At 38.7% G+C, this 27,325-nt stretch overlaps 1 protein-coding gene across 4 annotated transcripts in view; it reads left to right on the top strand.

Moving 5' to 3' along the window:
• The window catches only part of TAX1BP1 (Tax1 binding protein 1), a 38,867-nt gene continuing 11,542 nt past the window's right edge, over window positions 1-27,325 (top strand). Inside the window, exons 1-11 of one of the 4 annotated variants that reach the window (XM_054991083.1) lie at window positions 1-91; window positions 6,033-6,216; window positions 11,303-11,405; window positions 12,899-13,086; window positions 13,695-13,853; window positions 17,218-17,366; window positions 17,444-17,534; window positions 19,496-19,681; window positions 20,033-20,260; window positions 22,608-22,754; window positions 26,361-26,454. In XM_054991083.1, the coding sequence (XP_054847058.1) occupies window positions 6,040-6,216; window positions 11,303-11,405; window positions 12,899-13,086; window positions 13,695-13,853; window positions 17,218-17,366; window positions 17,444-17,534; window positions 19,496-19,681; window positions 20,033-20,260; window positions 22,608-22,754; window positions 26,361-26,454 (1,522 nt within the window). In that variant the 5' untranslated portion in view covers window positions 1-91; window positions 6,033-6,039. Of the gene's footprint in view, window positions 92-138; window positions 278-6,032; window positions 6,217-11,302; window positions 11,406-12,898; window positions 13,087-13,694; window positions 13,854-17,217; window positions 17,367-17,443; window positions 17,535-19,495; window positions 19,682-20,032; window positions 20,261-22,607; window positions 22,755-26,360; window positions 26,455-27,325 lie in introns of those variants that run through there. The other 3 variants (XM_054991082.1, XM_054991084.1, XM_054991085.1) reach the window with 3 other exon arrangements.

Here is a 27,325-nt window from a genome sequence, read left to right as displayed (position 1 = left end):
TCTGCGTCCGGACGTGACGTAAAGGGGACGGGCCCTGGGAGCTGATGGCGACTGCGGGCCGACGGTGTTGACGTCTCCAGCGTCCTCCCAGGTAACCCCTCCGCCGAGGCCGCCCCTCTTGCTGGCCGTAGCGAGGGCCCTCCCCGCCCTTTCGGCTTTCCCTCCTGGTATTGGCCGCGCCTGTGGTAGCGCCTCCTTCTCCCCCCTCGGTGGTCTGGGCCTACTTTTCTCTGCCGGAGCGGAGCTCAAGGAGAGGCGGCGAGGGAACCGTGTGGAGGTGACCCAGGGGGTCGTGGGGGTGGGACTCTCGGGTGGTTACAGGTTGCTCAGTTTAGCGTGGGGTGGGGGAGACAAGCGTGCCAGAGAGGGGCTTTCGGGCTGAAATCCCTTTGCTGCGTAGGAGGTCGTTACACAGACTGCGAGGGGGTTAGAAGCAGGAGCGCATTGCGAGTGGGGAAGGGGGCGAGTAGTGGCAGTCCCGTGTGCGGCTAAAGCAAAGACGTTGCGGGGCTCTTAGAGGGGAAGGAAGGAAGGGGGAAGTCTTTGGAAGCATGTTGGATTCCACATGACTACGTCCCGGCGTGTTTGAAGGTTTTCGCGGTCTCCGGGTCAGCTTAGGAAATGTATCAACGAGGCTAGCAGAGCCATCCTAAGCAGACCAACAAGGTTTTCAGGGTGTAAGCTTTCTAGAGTCAATGCTGCCGTCTTCGGATACTTGAAACTATCCTGTGTAGAATTATACGCCCTTTTAAGCCCATTGATGGCGATGTAAAACCGATAATATGGTTGAGGGCGTCCCCCTCCCATACTTTAAATAGGGGCCAAGCTTTGAAGAGTGGAGCAGGAAAAAGAACCCAGAAAATATGAGTGCAAAATCCACGTCTCTTTGCTAACGCTGTTCTCTAGGCTACGGTTCAGCCACTCCCTTTAAATCCGTTTGTTGTGAGCTGGGTAAACAAGCGTCCTTCTCTGTTCCAAACACCTTTCGCTTTAGCCAAACTGGCAGGCAGCTGCTTGCAGACTCTGGAGAAATTTTTGTGCTTATCAAATACAACAGTTGCAGATTTTTTTTGCTGACTAGCTGTAAACGACCTTGGAGTCTGTTTAGTCTGTACAGGTTGTAATTTTTAAAAAGCAACACCCTTATTTGTTTAAGTTGAATCTGAAAGGTCAGAGTATATTTTGTTGAAATAAATTCAAGCTATCTGCAGTTCTTACCTGTTTGTCCATTCAATTTGGATTAAAAGAACTGCTAAAGCTTTACACTAATACCAGTTTGAATAATATCGGGTGTTTTTAATGCTGTCATGCAGCACAATTCTGTGCATGTATACAAGAACTTGTTGCCCCAGCTGTATTTAAATGTCAGAACATCTCTTTTACCTGCCTGCACATTCTCATTAATCTCATTCAACTCAAAGGTATAAGAGGTGGTGTTTCATTTAATTCTTCAGCTACCATTTCTTTATCTGTATTTAGGGTTTCTGCAGGTATTCTGTCTTATCCAGTAGGGCAGCTTTTGCATTATTTGGATAGTGGGTAGTTAACATTCCTGCTTTGAGCTCTGGCTTTTCCTGTTTTTTCTTTTTCTTTCCACATACCCATGGGTTGTGTTAACTTCCATAGTTTCAGAGGGCAAGGGGAGTTCCAGTTTTCTTATTCTCACAAGGAAAAGCATGTAACCTGTCAGACTAAAGACCCCAAAAGGCAGGCAATCCAGTCTGTGACATTTCTCATTCAAAGGTTAAAAGGATAAGCACAGAGTAAATTAGCAACAACTGGAACTGGTAGCATAGTATTCCTTTGCTGTATTAATTTTAACATTTGCAATGGGAGAGAAAATCCTTATCTTATCTGAGCCTGCTAGACAAATTTGCTGATATATTCTAGTCCAGCAATTCCAGTTGTTACTAATTTACACACTGCATATCCTATAACATTTGAGTTATAGAAATGTCACAGACTAGTGTTGAGAGGAATGGGAAATTCTCCCACCCATCCCCAGTTTTTCCAGCCTGTCACTGAAGCTTTTTCCATGGGCTTAGCAAGGAATAGATTCGGCCTACTTTCCCAAATGTATCCCTGTTCAGAGACTGCCCAGACTTCTGTCTTCCCTGAAAATTACAGCAAATGGGGAGTTGAAAAACAGCAAATATTCAGGTGCTACATGAATTCCTGTCAGCAATTCATTTTTCCACAGGGCCTTAATAGTGACCTGGAACATGTATGTGCAAAGAAAATAATTATATGCACAGCATCTTACTTTGTACACATTTGCATTATCTATTAATAAATATTCATGTTGCACTAGTTATACATTATTTGACACAGCTTTTTTCTGCTGTATCAAATGCACATTACCTTAAGTTGAACACTTTATTACAAAACATTACCTGTTCATGTACACTATATGTACTTATATACTTCTCTATTCAAAGCATATAATATAAATAATTAGCTGAAATCAAACCATATTATTGGAATCAGTATTCTTAAAAACACAGTGAAATAAAGACACATTGAAAAATTCATAATAGTATCCAGGAGTAATTCTACACCATAACCTGTCCTTTTGTACCATAACCCATATACAGATGACAAACATGTCAAACTCAATACAAAATAATAAATAGACACACAGTGTGACATTCAAAGTAGCAACAGATAGGCTTCATTCTCTCAGGACACACTGAAACTGAAAAGCACCACTCTTAAATAAAAAAGATGAAAAACTTGGAAGAATTTCCCATTTCTCTCATCTCCTATTTTTTATTGTGGTTCTTGCAGTAGATGGCATAACTAGGCTCATGTGATTTCATTCCTAACATATTACTTCAGTTTAACTAAATGAGCACACAAAAATATTAATGTTATAGCTCTGTTAATGTATTGTCTGCTTTCTTGAAGAGGGTCTCTAACTGAATTTTAGAAATGAAAAATTGACTTGTATATTGCATTTATGGTGGTTCAATTATGAAACTTTGAACAATTATCTTCAGAATGGTATCAAACAGGGCAACTGCATATGAAAATGAAAAAGGGGCCTGTATAGCATTAGCATGGAATTACCTTTCTGTAAAATGTATTTTACCCACCTGTACACTGAGTTAATACATTTTTCCTGTTTTTAGTGACTCTGTACACAGTCTTGTTTATACATACTGGCTAGTCTAGCCAAAATAATGAATACAGTTTTATATTCTGTACTTGCATTTGATAGCATGAGTTTTAGTGTCTGTCTTACCTGCAGCCATGCATTGAAAGAGTAGATTGGGGGTGTGTGAAGAAATAATTTTTGTTTTCATTATGAACAATCTCCCTGGGGAGGAGGTGAAAGGAAGGCAGTCTGTTGAAAGTATGCTTATAAACATGTAATGTTTTAAGAAATAACTTTATTTGAGGAGGCCAAAAGGCTCAGATACACAGGAGTAACAGGGCAAAAAAAAAGTGGAGTAGTTCAGTGATGTTTGTCAATGAACTTTGCAGGCTTTACAAAATATTTTCTAGTCTACAGAGTCAAGAGCAGAAAGTATAATCTTTCTTGTCACAGTGTGTATTCTTGTGTTGTGTCCTTTGTGGATTAGCAAGTGTGCAAGAATAAAATAAGACTGGATGAAGTTAGAGCGTCAATCAATACCCATACCTCTATTTTCTAAAGGAAGCTCAGTGATGATGTCCCCTCCCCCAAATCAGGAATGGTGCAGAACAGAAGGATATACACTGGTCCAACTAGAAGGTTGCAAAGATTCTTTTCTGTTCTTGATTTCTTAAGATTAGTCATCCAATGACATGTAAATAAACATTAAGCTTCATGTGCTATTAAGTACCATATTTGGTTTAAGCATAAGATTCCATAATATTTTAAAAACTGGAACATGTTTTCTCATTGGTTAAGTTACCATGCATGGGAGATTTTAAAAAATTAAAACACAGAGAGGAACATGGGAATGTAGCCTGTGTTCTTTAAAATACATGAGCATGATCCATAATATATGTATATAAACACTGCAGTGAGAAACCTTTTTGTCCTGAGAAACCTATTGACCTGGCTCTTCATCTGGGGGAGGGGATAGATCTGGTTAATGCACAACTCTCCAAAAAGCTTAACTGCAAAGCAGTAAGAGTCTTTTTTTATTTGAAGCCTTATGTTCTCTTTCCAAGTAATTTCCGTCCTGCAGCCAAATTGCCTGTGGCTTTTGCCTGCCTTACTTTCTCCTATCCATACATAATTATGGGCATAAATGCTCCAAAGGTTACAAAGAATTCCCATATATTCTTAACTTTCATCTCTTATTCTTGCTTTTCTTGTGAATTTTCTGTTTTAAAAGTCAACTTATTTGAATAAAGTTTCATATCACATGTATCTTTGCTGCTTCCAGTAAATATTAGTTAAAATTGTGGTCAGCTGTGTCACAAATATATTCTAACTTTATGGTAGGCAGGAGCACTTCTTGTATTTTATTATTATTATTTTTGATACCTAACACATTTAACCTTTTTTGTTCTTGTTTAAATGTTTAATTTTCATTTTCCCTTTCTAAAAGGCAGCTGTGATTGGCATACATCTCCCCCTTCCTTCTTTACTTCCCAGATTTTATTCTCACAAAGCTGATGTGGGCTAGGCTGAATGATAGTGGGTTGAGTTCGAGTGGAAGCCTTCCTTTGCCAGAGCAAGGGTCCTCACTTAGCAGAAGAGAGTTGTTGCAGCCAGCCAGATCATTGGCCCAAGGCCAGTCAGGTTGCTTCATAGCTAGGGAATCTCCATTGTGATGCTGTATCTGCTGTAGACTACTAGTCTGGTATAACACCCAATGCTTACAGAATACAGGAGGGGGGAAAGTGTGAGGACAGCATCTGGGCAGAAAGGGTTTTTTACCACACATGATGAAAAAAAGATCTAGGGATGTACTACAGATCCAGCTAGGGGATTTAATTTATTTTTATTTATTTTATTTTGTTCAACTTATACCCCGCCCTTCCTGCAAGCGGGCTCAGGGCGGCTTCCAACAAATATACTGTTAATATACAATAAAAACCTATTAACATATTAACACATTAAAATTCAGGCGCCATCAGACATATTGGCTACTACAAGATCATCATAAACCCTGGCACCACCATGATATAGCTCAACGGTGGTGGCTGCAAAAAGAGACTGTGGCGGTCAGAAGGGGGACAAAAAGCTGGCCCCTAGTTAAAGGCCCGCTGGAACATCTCCATTTTGCAGGCCCTGTGGAACTGTAAAAGGTCCAGCAGGGCCTAGATCGCCATTGGAAGAGTGTTCCACCATGGCGGGGCCAGGGCAGAAAAAGCCCTGGCCCTAGTTGAAGCCAGCCAAGTGTCCCTTGGGCCGGGGACCACCAGAAGCTGCTTATCCGCAGAGCGCAAGGCCCTGCAGGGGACACAATGGGAGAGGCGTTCCCATAGGTATGCAGGTCCCAGTCCATGGAGGGCTTTAAATACTAAGACCAGTACCTTGAACTGGATCCGGAACTCAACCGGGAGCATTACAAATCCATACAAGGTGCATTACAAATCCATACAGTATGGATGCTACTTTGATTCTCCATAGGTAAGCAGAAGGTAGCGTAATTAAACAGAAGTCCAGTGGAACCGCAACAATTTCCCTTCAAATTAGTTTACGTTAGTTGTATTTTCAACGCAGAGGTATTGGTCTTCCTTAATCTCATACGGGCTTTATTTAGGTATCCTATGTTTATTGTATTATATCAAAATGGTAGCTTGTCACAGAGGCGTTTTGTGTATCTATTTTGAAGGAGGCAATGTATCTCTTCAGACATGCCAGCTTCTTATGCAGAGAATACCGATATATCCGTTGTAAGCATCCACTTCCTGCAAGTACATATGGTAGGATAATACTAGTTGTATTAAGATGAACAGTTACAACTGAAACAAGCAGAACTTTACTAACGAGCTGCCTCCCTTTTCTTTTAGCGTCATGCAATTTTAAGTGACTATTTAAATTACCTATACTTTGAGTTATCTAACAGGAATTTAATATTATCTTACAGATAGACGATGTCATCCTTTCAAGAAGTTCCGTCATCAAGCAATGCCCTACAGACTTCGAATTTTGCACATGTAATCTTTCAAAATGTAGCAAAAAGTTACCTTCCTAATGTGCACCTCGAATGCCATTACACTCTGACTCCATATATACGTCCCCATCAGAAAGATTGGGTTGGTATTTTCAAGGTAAGCAAGCTTGTAACATGTTCCAATGTAAGTGCTGTTTTTTTCTGTTATTAGTTTAAAATTAAAGTAGATGTGAGATGGTTAAAAGTGCGTGTTCTTTATGAGCAAAGATAATACATGGCCACTTTACTTAATTATTGTACCTGAATGTATGTCTCTTTTAGATAGTAAATGGTGCCGTAAAGGAGTTATATTACAGAATAAAGCAGTTTGCAACCCCCCATGTCCAGGCTTTTGGGGTCATTAGCTAGTCTACAGACAATTCCTTCCCACTTCTTGCATGGGAATTTGTGAAACAAAATTCATCCTCCCCTTCTCCAAAAAATGTTAGAGCCTATTGCATTTAAGGTCCACCTAGTCCAGCGTCCTGTTTCCTACAGTGCAAACCAGGTTGGCCAAAGTTTACTCATTCCCTTCACTTCTCCAGCAACAGCTATTCTATTTATTCTAGCTAAGTTCTATTAGACCTGTCCTTCAGGAATGTGTCCAATCCCCTTTTAAAACCATCTAAACTAGTGACTATTTCTACATCTAAAATGCTTTATCAGGATATAAATCTACCAAACCCAACAGTCAGTTTCCAGTTGATGCACAAAGATCTTAACTAGGGAAAGGGAAATGGAACACATTCCTGGCCCTGCTAATCTCCTGAATTAGGAACAGCTAAGGTGCTGGAATGAAAATTATTTCTGTAGCTGTAGAATGGGGAGTACTGGACTTTGACTGATATGTTTAAGTCTTGGTTTCAAATTTGTGCCCAAATTTTTATTTTGAAAGTATAGTAACCACTATTTCTGTAACAGAAATAAATCCTTTGAAAATAAGAGCAAGTAATGGAAAATGGGTACTGTATGAAAGTTACTTTCTCAGAATCTAATAGTAGGGGACTTGCTGTCTTTTACCAGGTACACTTTCATAAGACTTTCCCCCCATTGTATCAAGTATGTCCTATAGGCTTTCTAAAACATTTTATATTGCTTTAACCATGTGGTTTTGAAAAGTTTCTGAAAGACTTATGTAAGAAGACCACCATCCAAAAACTACTTCCATTAGCTTTAATTCCAAAAAGCCATATCCAAATGTAGGTGTAGTGCTGGAAACATTTGTGGTATGATAGCGTAAATGTCAGGAAGGGATCATTAAAGTCTACTGAGCGGGTTATCATGAAATGCCTTAAAATAATCCAATGTAGGCCTTTTTTGCTAGTTTGTGAAAGTAGATGTCTCCCATCAGCCCTCCCCACCCCTGAGTTTAAATTCCTTTCCAGTATTCTGTTTTGCTTTTCTTTTGAAGACCTTTTTGCTCTTTCATTGTTCTTTCATACCTGCTTCTTTCTTAACAGTCTGCTCTATGAAAGTCTTATGGATACATTCATGTTCTAATCTGTTAGTTCCTTGGTTCTCTAGGCATATAGCCACATGCTAATGTTTTGTCTCCATTTAAAAGGGACCTAACATGTAACTATTTGTTTAAAATAAGCTGGTTTATATTCAAGAAGTTTTGTACTCAAGCATAGTTTTTTAAAAACTTTGGGATAAGGAATCTGGGGAGCAGAATGGTTTCCACTTGGCAAAGGTGTCAGACAAAGGTGTACACTATCTCTCTGACTGGTCAGCCTGTATACAGAATATACCATAGTGAAAGCTGGATTAGATTTAGATGAAGGTGGAGTGAATATTGATGGAAGTAACATTAACTATTTGAGATATGCAGATGACACATGTTATGGGCAGAAACTAATGAAGACTTGAAATGACTGCTGACTAAAGATAAAGGAGAAAGTACCAAAGTGGGATTGCAGCTGAACATTGGGAAGACAAGTGATGATTACAGAGGAAATACACAATGATACTTGTGGTAGTATTGCTACTATAAGAGCAATCTCACTGTTGCAAAAGAAGCTGATTTTGTGCCTGTTTTGCTCTGAAATCCATGAGATGCCTGAAGATTGCATAGGATTTGCTAATTTCAGTAGGTTGAGTGATTGAAAGAGAAGAATGACAAGGACAAGGAGTGAGTACATTCAACTCTTAGCCTCTCCAAAGGCTTAATATTGGCCTCGGCGCAGTGGTATTAGTACTAAATACTGAGCTCTACTCTGCAGGTGCAAGCAGTTTGATCCAATTAGGCTAATGGAATATTGTACTAAAATTCTTAGCCTCTTGATTGGTAAGTACTTTGCCACTTGCGGTACTTTAATGTTAGATATTGATGAAGTGAGCTTTAGTTTATAAAAGCTTATGCTAAAAATAAATTGGTTGTAAAGGTGCTGCTTTATTTTTAGTGGCAGCTTGGTAAATTACTAGTGGACTTCAAGCCATTCAAGCTTGTAAGAGTCACTGTGATGTAGTAGTTAGCATCGGAATTCCCATTGTGCTTAAAGCTTAGCCCATTGCTTGGCCCATTACGTACCCCATCGGACTGTTAACATAAAATGGGGAGGTACTAATTTAGCTGAGCCCCCGCCTTTGGAGGATGACTGTAATAAAATGTAATATGTCTGTCAAATGTAGTAATATAAAATAATAAAAATGTAATAGGTGCCTATCAGTGAGTTTTCTTTGATAAGTAGCATTCTGGGGTGCCTGTTTCCTGGTGTTAGGACCAAACTGAACTTGGTATTGGTGTTCTCCAACTGAAAATTCCAGTGCATTATTTGCTTTAAAAAGTAGCTGTGGCTCTGGGGAAAAGGTTTAACTCTCCCCCCCCCAATTCTGTCATTGAAAATGCCTCCCCCAGGTGCTTTAGACCTTCATAAGGAAACGAGAGAGGGATGCCATCAGAATGCACAGTTAGTTATAGTTAGTTCAGCCTGCCAGGCCTAAATCTCAGGGTAGGGAACTGTTGCCTTCTGTTGCCTGCCAAGAAAAGCCAAGTTCCTGTGGAGTTGGCAATGCTCATGTGAAACTAATGTAAGTTTGTCTTTTAAACCAGTACTGATAGTAATAAGCCTTAAAAATGGAAAAGGAGATGCAAAAAGGGAATTTCCAAATGGCATAATTTGATATAGTCTGTGGCAATAGTAAACAGTGGCTGTGTAGCATTCATATAAGTAATTTCTTTCCTTCCTCTTCTCTATGTCATGCTGTCAGCATAAGACAAAAATAAGCATAAGACAAAAATAAGCATAAGAATTACTTGCAAGGTACCACCAAATGAGAAGGCCCAATATCAGTGGGTAGTTCAACCCTGCTACTTGATACATTGGAAATGAATCTCATGACTAGATCTTCATGTAAGGAGTCACTGCAGCCTGCTATTCCTGATATCGCAGGTTGGAGATGATCCCTTTGCTAGTAATATGCTTGTGGAAGGTTGTGTCACATGGACTGCAAAATAACAGTGTGATTGTGGTGGAGTAGTGGCTTTTCAAGGAAAAATATAAATCCCAGAAAGTATACACTGAATCACAAACAAAATTGGTTTGTTCTAGTGCATAAGGTGTAAAAAATTGTCACCGTCTTGTTTTTTTTTACCATAGTGGGTAAAGGGTTAAATGAACATAAGAAGCTGCTGAGGTCATTGGACCATCTACTGTGTCTGGCAGCAGCTCTGCAGAGGCAGAGAAGCATCTTTTTCAAAGCTTGCTATCTAATGTTTGCTTTAAATGTGCTGGGCTGTTAAGTGTCTGTTTTAGCATGTCTGAGAACTGTAGATTGAGCCCATGGTTGCCTAGTGTGAATGAGATGCTGAGCGAGTGCAAAGTTGCATAGACAAGTCCTGCTGTCTTGCAGTTGTCACGTTTAAATGATTTTGACATGTGAGGCTAGACTATTGTAACACACTTTATATGGGTCTGCTCCTAAAGCCAACCTAGAAACTCCAGCTGCTATAAACAATTGCAGCTTGATTATTATCAAGAACCAGGTAAAGTATGCACATTACACCTGTTCTGCAGCCACTCCATTGGTTATGGATTAGTTTTGGGGTCCAATTCAAGATTTTAACTATAGTCTGCAAAGTCTTTCACAGCCTCGGCTCCACATATCTAAAGGACCGCCTCTCCCGATATGCCCCACTGTGACTGCTGCATACATCTGAGCAAAGTCTGCTGAAAGCCCTGCTCTGAAATGCCTGTACCTGAGCATTCTCTGTTCTGGCTCCCACTTTGTGGAATGACTTGCCAAAGGAGATCAGAAAGATTCCAACACTTCCATCATTCTGCAAAATGTGTGAAAGGGAGTTCGGGAGTGCATTTTTATGAATAGAATAAGGCTGGAATTGTTCAGGAGGATGCATTAATAAAAAGATAAGGATTGTAGATCATGGTACTGTTTATTGTATGCATTTGATGTTTCTGCGGCATGGTTTTTCAGTTTCTGTAATCCTGTTTTTGCATTTCTTGTTATATGGTTCCTGTTGCATTGCTACATTTTGTAATGTGCCTTGAGTCTCAAAGAAAAATAAAGTAAATAAATAAAATATTGAACATAGGACCTTCTGCATGCAAACTGTGCACTACCTCTTGGATGACCCACTATTGTGTACAGGGCTAGAAAAAATTTATGTAAGTTACACAGTTAATTCTGTGAATATTGTATCTGGTACTTTTGGATGTAAGATGGAAATACAAGCATTAAAGACATAGGAAGAGTAAGGAGAGGGGTAATAACTGGCATGAATTCTGGGGGGTTGATGTAATTAATCATTATTCATTCTCACTCAAACAGGCTGCTTGGAACAATTGGTGCAAACAAAACCTTGGTGTAAGATCCGCCATTAGAACTGCAGATGCTTAGACCAGATTCCTTGGTGGTCAGAGAGACCTGCAGGGAAAGCTTTTTTTTTAAAGAAAGAAATTCAACACAGAAATTAAAATATCTTATTTTAATTTCATTAAGATTATTTAAGGCTAAAAATATATGTTTTTCTTTTGTTGGTGCAGACAGTTTTTACCTAGTGTAGTTGCTGGTATGTTGCCAGTGATATTGGAGAATATGAGGCAATTAAAATTAATTTTGCTAAATATGTACGGCAATGGCTAATTGGGCATTAAACCTGTAGTTATCGAGTGTGATCTTATTGTTAACTGTTACAAAAAGCTTTGCTTAGTTCTGTTTTAAAAGTTTGCTATTTTTAACATTAGGTTGGCTGGAATACTGCACGTGATTATTATACATTTGTTTGGTCACCTATGCCTGAAAATTATGTGGAAGGATCTACAGTTAATAGTGTGCTATCTTTTCAAGGTAAATAGGTTACTTATCTGTTTTTGATAATTAGATGCTAATTTTAATACTTCAAAAATACTTAGTTCTGTTGTAAATTATTGAAATGTATAGAGATTTCCCTGGATTTTAAAGGTTTGTTTTTTTAAATAAAAATTCAAATTTATGATCATACAGCAGCTTAGGTTAAATATTCTGAATGGCTTAGACTGGTTTTAGAGGTTCTAACTGGGGCTGTGGGCATAGCTGCTGTTTGCACACACAGTTCTCTGACAGGTAGTCATGTATGTGTGGACATGTCCATTCAAGGGTGATACCTCCTGCACAACAGTTTTCGGAGCCTCTTCTTTCTAAACATTCCTTTTGGAGCTAACGATTGCTAGAAGATAGTTATCTGTTCTGTTTTCTGGCTATATTATGATTTCACTGTAAGAAAAAAAACAGTGGTCAGTACATTCTCTTTGAATGTCTAGTAGTTTCCTGTGTGCAAAGGGAAGCCTGAATCAGCGGGACTTGTTTATTAATTCAAGTAACTGTTGCTGTGTTGAGGATGGAGACGATGCCCTGAGAGCCATGGTTGAGGTGCTGAAACTTCTGTGTGGGGCATCCTTAGTCTATGAGAAGCTTGTCTGCTTCTGTTGGGAGGAAATGCTATGGAGGTGACAGGACAGCAGGCAACTCCAGCCTTCATTTGGAAGCTAGTAGAGCAGAACGATATGGGATAGCAAGTAAAGATTGTTGCAAAAACAATGTGTAAAGTTAGATTTTGAAGTTTTTGGCCATCCTCGTGATCAAAGAAACCAAAGTATTAAATACAAAGCTGGAAGCTCTTTTTTAAAAAAGAGAGGGGACCCTTATAGTATTGCTGCAGAAATAGCCTACTTGTCCTCCCTGGAAACTTCAGATTCCCATGATCTAGTCCTGGAAGAGACTCCAGAACAGAATAGGATAGGAAGCAGTGTTCTGATCGGTTGTCTCAGACATTTTCTATGAGTTTTTTAAAGCAGAATGTACAAAGCACTGCTACTCTCCTGTTTCAAAGGCAGGAAGACATTTGGAAGGCATAGGGAAGATCCTTTCTTCCTCCAGCTTACAGTTGAAATGTTGCTGTCTGGTCTTGAGGGTTGGGTCTATTGCTATGCTAGATGTCCTGCTGATGTGAAGTTACAATATGCTCGTATAGTTCTTTGGAATAGTCTGGTCATACTCATGACTCATATTTTCCATGCTATTTTTCTTTGTGAGAACTGTATAATATCATGCCGAGTTGAGTTTTTAAAGTGTGAGTGGATATATAAAATACAAACCTAGTAAAAATAACATTTTTAGCAGCATTAATGATGTACAATAACACTGTTTTCATTGAGCCTTGCGTTTTGGAAGATACTGGACTGTGATGTGTTCACAGGCTGTTTATGTTACTTAATTCCAATACGTTCCAGTTGTAGCAGCTAACACAATAAATGTTGTTTGGTGTGAAGAATAAGCATGTATTCTTATTTTTTTGGGTTCAGGATACTACCTTCCAAATGATGATGGTGAATTTTACCAGTTCTGTTATGTGACACATAAGGGTGAGATCCGTGGAGCAAGCACACCTTTTCAATTCCGAACATCATCTCCTGTTGAAGAACTGTTAACTATGGAAGATGAAGGAAATTCTGATATGTTGGTGGTGACTACAAAAGCTGGACTACTTGAGGTTTGATTTGGCAAAATAATATTTGTATAGTTTAAGGTGGGTAGCCGTGTTGGTCTGTAGCACTAGCAGCTGTGTTGGACTGTAGCAGAAGAGCAAAATTTAGCCATGTTGGACTGTAGCAGAAGATCAAGATTCGAGTCTAGTAGTACCTTAAAGACCTGGTCTTTAAGATACTACTGGACTCGAATCTTGCTCTAATATTTGTATGTTGAGGTATAGGGTACAAAGGTAAGCTTCTGGCAAAAGAGAAAAATGTGGCATCTTTCAGGGGAAAAAAAGTATTGCTGTCCCTGAAGGATCCTATGGTCATTTGTAGAGTAGTGATTGTGCTTGCATTTGTATACAGTAAGAAAATTTACTAAAAGTTAGTTTCTGTACTATATTTGAGTATTGTGCTTGCTGTTAATCTGTGGCAGAACAGTATCTTGTTTTGGAAAGAAAGTGAAATGAAAAGACGAGAGAACAGATATTCTCCCTGCTTTGCTTTTTGTTTTCATGCATGTGGAAAGGGAAATAATGCCAATTAGTTTGTAATGATATTAAATATTAATATCAATATTAATGATATTAAAGTAAAAACCAGGTAATGCTGGATTTTGTATTTCTAGTTCAAAATTGAAAAAACAATGAAAGAAAAAGAAGAACTGTTAAAGATAACTACTTCACTTGAAAAGGAAACTTTACAACTCAGAGATCAAGTTGAAAGAATGGAGAAAGAACTTAACCGTGAAAAAGAAAGATGTGAGCAGTATGAAGCACAGCAAAAGGTTAGTCTTATAGTTGATAGCCTTAGAGCAAACATTTCTGAAAATGTTGGGAGTATAGAATTGGGCATTTGGCACTATTTTTATCAGCAAATCTGTTCATATTGTGTTTTGTGAAGAAGGAACACACACACACACACACACACACACACATCTCACAGATATTTGTGTGTGTGTGTCTCTCTCACTCACACACACACACACACACAAAGTGCTAGTTAAATAGAAGTCAGAATTTCTCAGCCATTCTGTTAGCATTTCAGGGGGTCTGTCTTGTTGGTACAGACAGCACAAGTATACTGTTGGGGAACATGCATAGCCCTTGCCCTTCAAATTTATACTAGCCTCTATAAGAAACAAGCAGACTTTCTTCTTCTGCTAGTAGACAGTGCAGATAATAGTGTCTGGAGATCCTTTTTCCAGCTTTTGCTTGTCTTTCCACTCTTTATTTGGTAGCAGTGCCTTGCTGCAGTAGCTGGTTATATTATTCTTTGTGGTGACAGCTACTCTTCCCAGAACAGGCAAATGGATTGACTTTTTCCTAGGTGGCAACTCAGGGAAGAACAGTTACCACCAGAGAGAACAGTGTGACACTGCTAGCACAGTGAAGTATTGAACACTTGAACTTCCTTTTTTGTATGATCAAAGGACGAATTCTGTTATATCACAGCTGTCCATTACAAGCAACTTGCCTATTCTCAGTGTGTTCAGTTCTTAGCACAAAGTTATATGATATAATATGGGTAAACTGCATGTTGCCATGCAATTTTGAGAGCTTGCCATTTGCAGCCTTGTGTAGTAATTTGTGTCCCTCTCATGTCAAAATAATAATCATGTTCTAGGGTTAGAAATGTTTCTGTGGAGACAACTTTTAATTGGTCTCCTAAATATGTAACTCAAGTCTCTGTAAATCTCTTTCTTTGGTATTCCTCTTTGATTCTTCAAACATTATGAAACTTTATGAAAATTAATACAGATACACAGATTTTTGATTTAATACATTTTGTTCTTTCAGCGAGTCTTTAAAACTAGTAGAATTTTTGGAGTTATTTTCTTAGCTGGTTTTTTCTTACTAGGCGTCAAAATAAATGTATTCAGGTGACTTTACCACTACTTCAGTCATATACAAAGGATATATATTTGAGTTGACTTCCACTACTTGTTTACTTACAGTTCCTTTGGCTGAAAAATGATAGGGAGAATACTGTTCCTTGAGTAAGGGAATCCTCCAGCAATTACGGAAGTACAGTTTAGTCTAGAACTGGTGTGGGAGGGGCACAAGGGCTTGCACAGGGCATCTCATTTTTCTTCTCCCCACCCTTTCCTGCTTCCTTCTCTTCTTCCCACCCACCTTTTCTTACTCTTCCCCCATCTCCACCTTTTCCCCCTTACCTACCGCCTGGTAGACTCGCTCCTATGGCCCAGTTGTGTGGTGCTGGCTGAGCCAAACCCAGTTGCGTGGTGAGGAACATTCAAGGGACTTGCAAGGGGTACTACACTTTCCCCTGTATCCCCTTCCCCATACTATTTCCTCTTTCTCTCCTCTTGGCAGCCCCATATGCTCACCTTTCCCTACTTTCTTCTCTCCTTCAAACTCACTAAGCAGCTTACCTTTTCTTTACCTCCATCTTCATGGAGTTTCCACAGGGTGACTTGAACCTGGGTCTCCCAGATCCTACTCCTTTGCCTCCAAATCTTTTTCTTTGCCTCCATCTTCATGGGGCTTCCACAGGGTGACTTGAAACTGGGTCTCCCAGACCCTACTCTGAAACTCTGACCACTGCACTATACTGATTTGGGGCAGAGGTGCAGTGGTTCAACACTAGTGAGAAGCTGGGCCTGGGTGAGTCATGTATGGTATCAAATTGACTGGTGGTTGTTGCTGTGTCTGGCCTGGTCCTCCCTCAAAGGCCAAAACGGTCCTGGAAAGGGCCCTGTCCCCTCCCCTGCCTCCCACATCTGGAATACTGGCTAAACTGATATGGTTGCCTAGCAACCATATCCATAGCCAAAGCGGGCATCTGGTTAAAGATATAGGTGCTCCTTTTATCATTTTGCTTTTTTAACCCCTCAATGTATGTTTTTTTTAAATTTCAGATTTTTAATAATAACAACATAATAATAACATTTGATTTATATACTGCCCATCAGGATGACTTAACACCCACTCAGAGCAGTTTACAAAGTATGTCATTATTATCCCCACAACAAAACACTCTGTGAGGTGGGTGGACTGAGAGAGCTAGAAGCTGTGACTGACCCAAGGTCACTCAGCTGGCTTCAAGTGGAGGAGTGAGGAATCAAACCCGGTTCTCCAGATTAGAGTTCTGTGCTCTTAACCACTACACCAAACTGGCTTTCTGCAAACCTGGGGCATTTTTCAAGTGTGGGAAGGTCTGACTTGTCTGTTCATGGCTCCAGTCTCTGGATTTAATTATCCATGGTTCAGGACCACTTGACTATTAGTATATAAGATAGAACATTACATTTGTGCTTTCTGCTAAACATGTTACCAATCTTTATTCTTACATAAGAATTTTATTTGCACTGATGAATATTCAATAGTGTAGAGAATGAGTTTGTATAATGGCGATTCTATTTGTATTAGTTAAATGGCTGTACATTATTAAAACCTATGCTTATGTCTAAATAGCTACTGCATGCCTAGGTCTGCATATTTCTTAAATCATAAGCCTGTACATCTTTTATTTTATTTGCTTTTCTGAAATTTGCTTATAAGAGAGTATCTAAACTTGCCTCATTTTGAGAACTCCTCCTGAATATAAAAGCAGTGGTTAAAGTTAACATGACACTTAATTTGGATTGTATTCATTTCTATATTTTGAGGTGGTTGGGAATTTTCCTGTTGTGTGTATTTGCTAGTTGTTGCTTCAGGGAAGTGAAGGCTGTTGCTTAGTGGATGAAGGGCCTAATTTTCCAACTTTGTAGCATTTTAGGTCATGCATTTCCTCCCAAGAAAAGGAGTTATTCTTAATTAGGAATGCTGAGTCAAGAAAGGGAGGCTTTTATGAGGCTTTTAATTATTCCTCCACAGTTTCTTCTTTACGTAGACATAAACATAACCCCTCTTCTGTAGTATACACATCTGTTGATACACACAAAGGCACTGAAAGTCTGCTCAGAGAAATTGGGCTCCCATTTGCTCAGCAGTTACTAAAGATTTATAGATACTCACTCATGGTTACCTTTCAGTACAGTTTCAAATTGCTCCCACCTCATCAGAGATTGCTTTCTTTCTTGCCACTTTAAAGCAAAATTTTCTGTAGAACTAGTTTAGCTGTGTAGAAACATCAAAATCCTATCGGTATTGTTTGTGACACATGTGCACCTCTCTTTTTTGTGGAAGCATAATTTTAAAGCTGCAGAAATTCTTAAAACTGAAAATGAAGAATTCAAGAAAAAGTATGAGGAAGCTACTTCAAAAGTTCTCCAGCTTGAAGAAGACATCATGACAGTCACTCAGAAAGCAATTGCAAAAGAAACAGAGCTAGACAGGTATGTATTTAAAAAAAATGTTTTGTCCACTTTGATCTGAACAACATTGAAATATTTAAACATCTTATTTCTTATAGCTTAAAAGACAAACTCAAGAAAGTAGTCCTTGAAAAGGAACAACTTGAATGCCAGCTAAAGACAGAGAAGGATGAGAAGGAACTCTACAAGGTAACATATCACCCTGTATAGTTCAAAGCTAGCATTCCTACATTTCTGTCTAAAACAACATTAAGGTTGAATTTTCCATAGAAACTATTCGCCTCTTCTCCCTGTATATTCACACTTAAGTATTATGCATGTGGTGGAAACATTCATAAGCCTTTTGGAAGGAAGATGGGGCTAGTAACATCACCAGTTTCTCATGCAAGTCTTATCCCTCATTCCATGATGTACTTGGCTAACAGCTTTGCTAGTCTTACATTTTGTGCTGTAAGAACTACCACTTCATCCTTCTACAAATCTCTTCTGTATTTATTCCAGCATTAAACTTCACCAGTACAGGACTTCCTGAACCCAACAGCTTATTAATTATATCCATGAACTGTTGCCTGTCTGTCCTTTGACCTCACCACACATTATCTAAAGATGTAGGGGCAATAGTTGAAGAATAATTTGTCTTGGCCACAAATCTTATAGGCCTCCTATAATGACTAAGCATCACAAATCATGGAAAGACAGATTGGAAGAATTAAAGCTCTGGATCCCAGCTCATCTGTTGGCTATCCTGTTAAGGAATTCCCTGATGAGCAGCTGTGATCCTCAGACCATTCAAGACTGTGTTTGCGTTTTGCTGCACGCTCACTTCCTGATGAGTGTGCATGTGGCAAAACTGATCTGACCAAAATTTTTATACTTGATTCTGTACACAAGTAAATCTTCTTGTTTTCCTTCTGTGTTCATGGAGGGAAAAGTAATGTGTGGAAAAATGCCTCACTTGTCTCAATGATCCCCAAAAAGCCCCCGCCTACCCATCCTGATTCAAGGCCATACAGTTCGAAACAGGGGAATACTAAACTCCTAGTTCCTACCTTCTATAATGTGACCGTGGTTCTGGAAATAGTTCTGATGATACAACCAATCTGAAATTTTCACCCCACAGCCTGTTACAAATCTAATGAGTTTTCAGAACCAAATAAATATTTTTTTTTGCCTAGCTCAGACATTGTGTTTATTTAATCCTGTCCTTAATGATTCATTGTAGCTGTTTGTGCTGCTTTACTTTTGGCTTTAATGCCTTTTTGCTAGTATGGTTTTTAATCACATCATTTTTATTTATTTATTTATTTTATTCAACTTATACGCCGCCCTTCCCGCAAGCGGGCTCAAGGTGGCTTCCAACAAATATATTGTTAAAATACAATAAAAACCTATTAACACATTAAAATTCAGGCGCCATCAGACAGATCAGCTACTACAATATTATTATTTTTATCACTGTTTTCATGTTTCTTTAATGTAATTTCTTGGTGTTGCAGACATTTACCAAGCGATTTTGGGTTGGTTATATTGTTCTCATTCTTATAGGAACCAGACTCATGAACTGTGCTGTTGAGAAAAAATATTTAAATAATAATTTAAAGCCCTATATCTAAAGCCCATAACCAAACAATGGAATATGCAGAAGTGACAGTTTGGTTGTATCATCAGAGAATGTCCCTTATAGCCAACCAACTAACTTCAGTAAATGAAAGAGCAGGGCTTTCATACCTGATTAGCAGGCTCATATGGGAACTTAGGTGTGTCTGGATTGATATCCAAAAGGAAGTGGTTCTGATTGACGGTTTGAGAGGCAATGTTATATACCATGATGTCGCTTCAGATGCTGGTAGCAAGAGCTTGGCCCTTGACCAGACATTCATACAGTGATGTAATTAATCGTATCTGTTGGCAGATGACTCCTGTTTCTCAGTCTTGTGTACCCTTTAAGTGAACATTTAAAGTGTTGGTCTTTCATAGGGAGGTCATTATGAAGAATAAAGCTCCAGTGACCATATGCACCATGATCAAATAAGATCTTTCTTTGTTATCTGTTTCTTGGATCTCTTTGGATAAAACCTTGAGAGATTAATGTGAAATATTTGGTGAAGTGGTGAGCTAGTTGTAAAATTATAAGGGATTTATCATTGCAGATACATTTGAAAAACACAGAAATTGAAAACACCAAATTAGCAGCAGAAGTCCAGACACTAAAGAATTTGGATGGAAACAAAGAGAACTTGATAGCCTATTATAAAGAAGAGGTTGGCAGGTTACAGCTGTGTGTGGCAGAAAAGGAGAAGATAAAGAGAGCTTTCTTGCTTACTTCATCAAACAAGGTAATTTTTACTAAAATATGTGTAATTTAAGATTAATTTTAATATCTTTGATTACCTTGAGGATTCAGAATCCCAACTTACTGGCCTTATACTGTTGAGTACTTCAACACATTTTCTTAATTTTTTCAAATAAAATGGAAAGCACAAATGATATAAAATGCGCACAATATGAATTAGATAAATCTGCTTTAATTTAACATTTCTGTGATGGGAGTTGAAATATGTTCTGTCTTTCCCCCTCCCCCAAATAGGTCTTCAGCACACTCAGCTGTTAGACACATCTAAAGATAACAGGACTTCTTAACCATATTTAACCATCAGTTTCTCTGGTTCTTTATTTCCCCTCTACAGGAAGAGGCAAGCCTTTTAAAAGAACAGCTTCGGAAAGCTGAGGATCAGATTCAGGCTAGTAGGCAGGAAGCTCTGTTGATGTCCAAAGAACTCAGTGATGCAGTAAATGTTCGTGATAAAACCATGGCAGATCTTCATAATGCTCGACTTGAAAATGAGAAAGTGAAGAAGCAACTTGCTGATGCTGTAGCTGAGCTTAAAAAAATCACTCTTGTAAATAATGAACAAGTAAGATGTTTTCTTTTGGTGTAAATTATTAGTGTGAAAACATGCTCAGGAACCATAATTGTTTGTATAGTTACTGATTATCCAGTTTCTTTTAGAATCTTGCTGCCTATGTCCAACCCCCTCCCCCAGCAGTTTTATAGGCATTGAAACAGAAAGGAAGTTATAGACATTGAAAGGGAAAAGAAAAGGAAGTTCAAACATGAGAGCTTTTAAATGTTGCTTGTTATCATCAGAAAACTTCCCTTTTGGGGTAGAGTGCAGACTTCTAAATATTGATTCTAGCTTTTCACAGTTGAAGAAGCCATTTAGAAACATTTCTGCCATCTAACTACTGGAGCAGAATATGTCCCTTAAATTAGTATAAGGGGTGGGCATCTTTGCTCATGGCAATTTCTTTTTGTTTGGTAAGTTTGAAACATCCCTTTTACGTTTTTGCTGCAGCCGTAAGGAAGGATGTGGCAGCTGTTGTACAGCTTTGCTTAAGTAGCAAGTTGTATGTTGATGTAGTGTTCATCTGGTCCAGGACCAACTCAGGGTGCTTAATTGAGGCCCATAAACAGTTGGCAGTCTAGTAGTCAAGGTGCTTGATTGCTTTAGGTTTTTTTTGTGGTAGATAACCATAAACTGAGCTGATAGGCTTTTATACTTTTAATTTTACAATAAAAGTGTTTGGTTTTATACTTACATTACCCAATTTATTATCAAACATCTATTAGGGATGTAAATGATTAAATGCTTGCATAATTAATAATAAGGATTTACTTATTTGTGTCTGTATCTGTAAACATTCAAATAACCATCTACATGTATTCAGTTCTGGCCATTGCCCTGGAGGGCTTCTGCTTTGTGGGTGGTCCTTACCTTGGTCTTATTTCAGTGGAGTTGCAGTTGCTGCCAGAGAATCTCCAAGCTAGTTTAGTAGGCTTTCTCCCATCTTACCCACTACTACTGCCTCCCCCAGGTCCCCAGTCAACCATTGGCTTTGTCCATCAAACTTTCCTGCCAGTAGGTATCCCAGGGCATGAAGAGAAGCACTTAATGTTCTCATGGGGTCTCTGGGAAGCTGTTGGTGACAGGGTGAGATAGCTGAGGCAGATACTGAGAATAAAGATCCCCCATTTCTATTACCCTCCCCTCTTCCATGGGGGAGTGAGTAGAAGCACAGGTTGATCTTGGTGAAGGGGTGGAATGCTTCTGCTACCTGTGGGGTGTCATGCAGAAGGGGGAATTAAGCCTTACCCCTCATTCACCGGGCCAGGCTTTCTGTCCTTGCTAGTTATGCTGGGCTTTGTGGAGGAGATGGGAAATAAAAGTACGTATGTGGACTGGATATTGATCTTGCTAATGTTCAAATATTTCAGTGATATTTTGATACTTCAAATGGTTTCTTTATTAAATGATATCTATATATCCCTAACAACTTCTGAATGCATCAGAGCATCCTTTCAAAAATCCTCTAGTCTGAAAGAAGATATGTAAAAACTTAATGTATTTCCAGAAGATGTTTCATATATTGATTTGTGTCCTAGTTCATGTTGATCATACTGATGAAAAGTAACCATAAAATAGCTAGAAGGTGGCTTTTGAATCATGTCCTGATAATTCAGATGAACATGTGGCTTTTGAATCAATAATTTAAACCAGTTAAGTCAGACATAAGCAAAGCATACCTCAGCTGTAGTTCTCATTTATCTCATCATCTGGAAGGAATCCCTTTGGCTGCTGGTATTTTGCTTTGAGTAAAGAGTTAGCATCTTGTGCTATAGAATTAGTGAAACTAAATGGTGTAGTTGGTGACCAGATGGAAGATCAATAGGAACTCCAAGTAAGCCAATCTGTGTACTTTCTAAAGAATAAAAGATGATATAAGATTACTTAGTAGAAATCTTATTCCCTGCAAAGTAAATATCCTTAAGTAGAATAAGTAGCTATGTATTGTCGAAGGCTTTCACGGCCGGAGAACGATGGTTGTTGGGGGTTTTCCGGGCTGTCTTGCCGTGGTCTTGGCATTGTAGTTCCTGACGTTTCGCCAGCAGCTGTGGCTGGCATCTTCAGAGGTGTAGCACCAAAAGACAGAGATCTCTCAGTGTGAGAGATGAGAGATCTCTGTCTTTTGGTGCTACACCTCTGAAGATGCCAGCCACAGCTGCTGGCGAAACGTCAGGAACTACAATGCCAAGACCACGGCAAGACAGCCCGGAAAACCCCCAACAACCACAGAATAAGTAGCTGTTTGCTTGATGCAAACAAAACCTATATTTTTCATATCTGAAAGTCCACTTTATCTACTTCAAGAGATTTAAAGAAGTTCATTTAAATGGCAAATACATTCTCTTTTTTGTTAAAGGAAGCATCAAAGGTTGTAGAGAAAGAACTGCGCAGAGAAGTTGAAGACTTAAAGCTTCGTCTGCAGATGGCTGCTGATCATTACAAGGAAAAATTTAAGGAATGCCAGAAGCTGCAGAAGCAAGTCAACAAGCTTGTAGACCAGTCAGTAAGTTGCATTTGTAAATGTCTATTTTCTGATACCTTTATAAAATCAATAAATTACATTGTCAGGCACAGATGATTTTCCGAAAAGAACAGTAAGCTACATTTTGTAGCAGAATGCATAGTTTTAATAAAAGCTGAACAAATCCAACTTTTATTAAATGTTTGAAATGTTTTATGAAGTAACATAAATTTAGCCTTGAGGCAGCTAAGCCACTTTGGGATAGAAGACAGACACATACAGCAGCAAAACTAGATCTGCTCATGTAATGTGTACTGACTTCTTGGGGTACATCATCTACTCAATCCATATTTGCAACTTCTTGATGAGTCTTATCCAGAACACTAGTAGTGAATGGTACCAAAATGTCCGTTGTTTTCTGGTTACCTGCATATATTATGATGTCTTCACAGTTTCCCTACTGAAGTATCAGATGCTCTGAAGAGGCAAATGTAATGGTCACCTTTTTTGTAAACTTCATAACAATAAAATTATGTAGTAGTAAATGTGGCAAGGGAATATTCTTTTTAATATGTTTATAACAAATGGTGACAGTAACTTGTCCACTGTGGAAAGGTAGACAAGAATGATTGAATTGGCCTGCTATGATAAACTGATATCTATTATCACAACAGATAACTCATTTCACGACTATAACAGATCCCTAATAGCACAAGTCTGTTCTTTCTCCTCCCACCCCCCCACCCCCCCAGTCTTTCCTGGCATGAAGGCAGGGTTTCCGTGCCTCCAAGATTGAGCAACTAAAGTCCCTCCCAAGGTCACCACATTTTTGACCTCACAGTTTGTGGAGAGAATATTTCTCAGCTGTTAAACTGTCTGAATGTCTGTCAGCTAATAGGGAGTCCAGGGGAAGAAATATGGCTATCCACACTATAGAGCCTTGAGTAATGACAAAAATGTTTGAGAAAAGCCTAGTACTAATCATGAGAAAGTGTCATCTCTGTTAGTCTTCCACAAATAAGGTACTTACCACCACTAGGACTTTGTCTATCCAGAAGTGTCTTCTGCAGCCTTCTCAGGTTCTTCTGAGCCTACTCAGCATCTGTGACTCTGATTGGACTCCCCCTCCCCAATACTTTAGGGATTGATGAGGCCTTCCGTGACCCCATAATTAGTACTAGTATGGAGCATGTTTTGCCTATGTAAGGACAGAATGGTATTAAAACCCACCTCCTACCTTTGATAAAACACTTTTTAAGGAACTTACAGTCTCATTATCCAATAAGTTGGTTGTTTTTCTGATGCCTTATGGGCTGCTTAGTTATTTCAGGACATTCTTTCCATTCCTTTTTTTTCTTCTGGTGATATGATTTTATCTTCCCTCTAGACTTGTTTTCCTTCAGAGTTCCAAAAGTTCTAAACAGCTGAAGTTCTAAATTTGTAGGACAGAATAACTCTTCATCTCTTGACATCAAGATTTTTTAAGTGGCTCTTGCAAAGGAGCATACGAGTTAATCCATTTCTTTTAAAAAAAATTTTTTTTTATTGGGTGAGTAAAAATTAATATTACAGATTTTCAATTAAAACCCTCACTTCCATATTCTCCCACCCTTTCCCCTCCCCCCTTAATCTAAGACTTCCAACAGTTTTCCAACCCGCTGTCTAAATTTACTACTTATATCCCCTTTTCTATTCTTAACTTAACACACTAGTAAAATAGATAATATATATTAGATTAAACAAAACCTAACATCAAACTATCAGTTACATTATGTTTCTAACTTATCTCCTCTCTTCTCTTGTAAAGATCAGTATCTCCTCCTTTCTGCAAAATTAATAGTTATCTAACAACCATAATTGTCCCTTTACGTCCCACTTCTTTTCCAAATAATGTTTTAGTTTACCTCAGTCATTAAGAAATTCTTCTGGATTCTGTTCTCTCAACTTTCTCATCATTTTATCCATTTCTGCCATGTACAACAATTTTTGTATCCAATTTTCAATAGATGGTACTTCTTGCATCTTCCACTTCTGAGCATATAAAATTCTTGCCGCTGTTGTCATATAGAATAATAAAGTTCTTTGTTGCCTGGGAATCTCTTCTAATTTCAGATTTAGCAACAACAGTTCTGGGTTCTTATTTATTGGGATTTGTAAAATTTCAGTCATAACTTCTGTAATATCTCCCCAGAACTGCTTTGCCACCTCACAGGTCCACCACATATGATATAATGAACCTTCATGATTTTTACATTTCCAACACTTGTCTGACATTTTGTTGTTCCCATATGCTGTTTTCTTCGGCGTTAGGTACCATCTATATATCATTTTATAAACATTTTCTTTAATATTGGTACAAGTCGATATCTTCAATGTATTTTTCCACAAGTATTCCCATGCCTCCATTGTTATGTCTCTATTACAATTTATGGCCCACTTCACCATCTGGACTTCAACAATTTCGTCTTCTGTATACCATTTTAACAAAATCTTACAGACTTTAGAAATCTTTTTCTTGCCTTCTTGTAGTATACTTTCTTCCAATTCAGAGTTTTTCCATTTAAATCCCGATTTTAAACGATCCTTGTCATATAAGTCTTTAATCTGTCTGTATTGGAACCATCCATAGTGAGAGGATAATTCTTCTCCTGTTTTAAGTTTAATCATATTTTGCTCCATTTTCAGCACCTCCTTATATGACAAACATTCCTCTCTGTTGTAAATTGTTCTCGGGTCAATAACTTCCAGTGGCACCACCCACGTCGGGATACCCTCATCCAAGTATTTTTTATATTTTTGCCAGACCGTGTAGAGGCTTCTCTAATGTAATGATGCAGGAACATAGAGTCCGCTTTAATTTTATCATACCATAAGTACGCATGCCAACCAAAGAGTTTCTTGTATCCTTCAAGTGTTAAAAGTTTAAAATTCTCTAACGACATCCATTCCCTGAGCCACACCAAACGTATTGCTTCATGGTATAGTCTTATGTTTGGTAATTGTAGTCCCCCTCTTTCTTTGGCATCACATAACACTTTCATTTTCACTCGAGGCTTCTTCCCTGCCCATACAAAGTCCGATATTTTCCTTTGCCACTTATCAAATTGTTTGTTGTCTCTTATTATTGGTATTGTTTGCAATAAAAACATAATCCGTGGTAGAACATTCATTTTAATTGCTATTCTTCCCAGCCATTACAAATTCAACTTATTCCATTTGATTAAGTCTCTGTCTATTTGTTGCCATAGAGGAGTTAATCCATTTCTGATTTCCTTTTCATCAGAAGATGGGCTAGAAATCCATACAATTTTTCCTTGTTTCTCGGAAAATATGATTACCAAGGAACCTTTGGGTTAGTCTTCCAACTGTTTTGAAAACCTATCTTAATACTCTTCTAATCAGTTCTAGTAACTTTTACAATCTCCAAAGCCAGATGTTTACATCAGGAACACATGTTTATAGTAACTTTGTATAGGAAAATATGACCTGTGGTTGCTCTTCAGAAACGGACTTGTATGATCCTTAAAATATGTACCCTGCAAAGTCTTAGGGCTTGGGATATTTTTTCTGTTTTGTGCAACTAGAACACAGTAGTGTATAACAGTGTTTTTTATTCATCTTTAAAGTGTCAAATCTTTTTTAATAAAGAAAATTTCAGGGAAGCAACAGAATTTGACTGATGGCTCCAAAAGTGCAACTCCTGTGGTCAAGACTGGGGAAGAAAATTTGTCTGCCTCTCCAGGTATCATCTGTTTCTTGCTGACTGATCTATCAGTGCTAGCGAGAAAGTAGGATCCAAAGGCTCCTGGAGGTTTTGCTTTCCCCTGTCCAGTGTCAGTCCCCTTACTTGAAAAGATGTAGGGGAGGCTGATGGAGCTGGGGTGGCAGTAAAGTAACTCTATGGAATAGCTTTGCTGTAAAGGGAAAAATCAGTGGTATGGCACCTGAGTGCTTCGTGTGCATGCTCAGACTTCACTTTCTCCCCAACGGGGACTCAAAAGTGGCTCGCATAGTTCTCCCATTTTTATCCTCACAATAACCCTATAAGGAGGGTTAGTCTAAGAGTGTGTGACTGGCCCAACACTGTAACCGCTACACTACACTGGCTCTCTTTTAATTATATAGTCCATAAATTAGCACTGCTTTTGCTAGTAAAACTGTTTTTACTGTTTTTGAACAATAGCTTATTTCTTTTTCTGCCCAGCTGATGAACTGTAGCACACGAATATTTTCAATTTAAAATGTGTATCAGCCTTTCATTTGATCTTACTGTCACTATTCTAGTAAATGCTTTGTCAAAGGTCTTAGTAAGTGTTAGCTTCCAGTGCTGGGGGACAGTAATTGGCAACTTGGCATGTAGGACACATGTAGCATGCCAAGTCTTCCCCATCTGTGTGGCACAGTCTGCTGGATTTTCCCATCTACAAAACTCCATGTGGTGGGGGGATGAGGATGTTGGGGGTGGGATTGAGACTTTAGCCGGTTGCAGACTGCAGGCCATACACTGACTTCACTCTGTGTATTTAATTAATTTCTGTGCCCTATGATATATAGTGTGCGCGTATGTGGTATTCCTTTCTTAGTATTTTCACAAAATAATAAATAATATGAGT

Source organism: Eublepharis macularius, chromosome 11 (assembly GCF_028583425.1).
Source record: "Eublepharis macularius isolate TG4126 chromosome 11, MPM_Emac_v1.0, whole genome shotgun sequence".
NCBI classification, from domain to species: Eukaryota; Metazoa; Chordata; class Lepidosauria; order Squamata; family Eublepharidae; genus Eublepharis; species Eublepharis macularius.
This window is presented reverse-complemented; position numbering and strand designations above follow the sequence as displayed.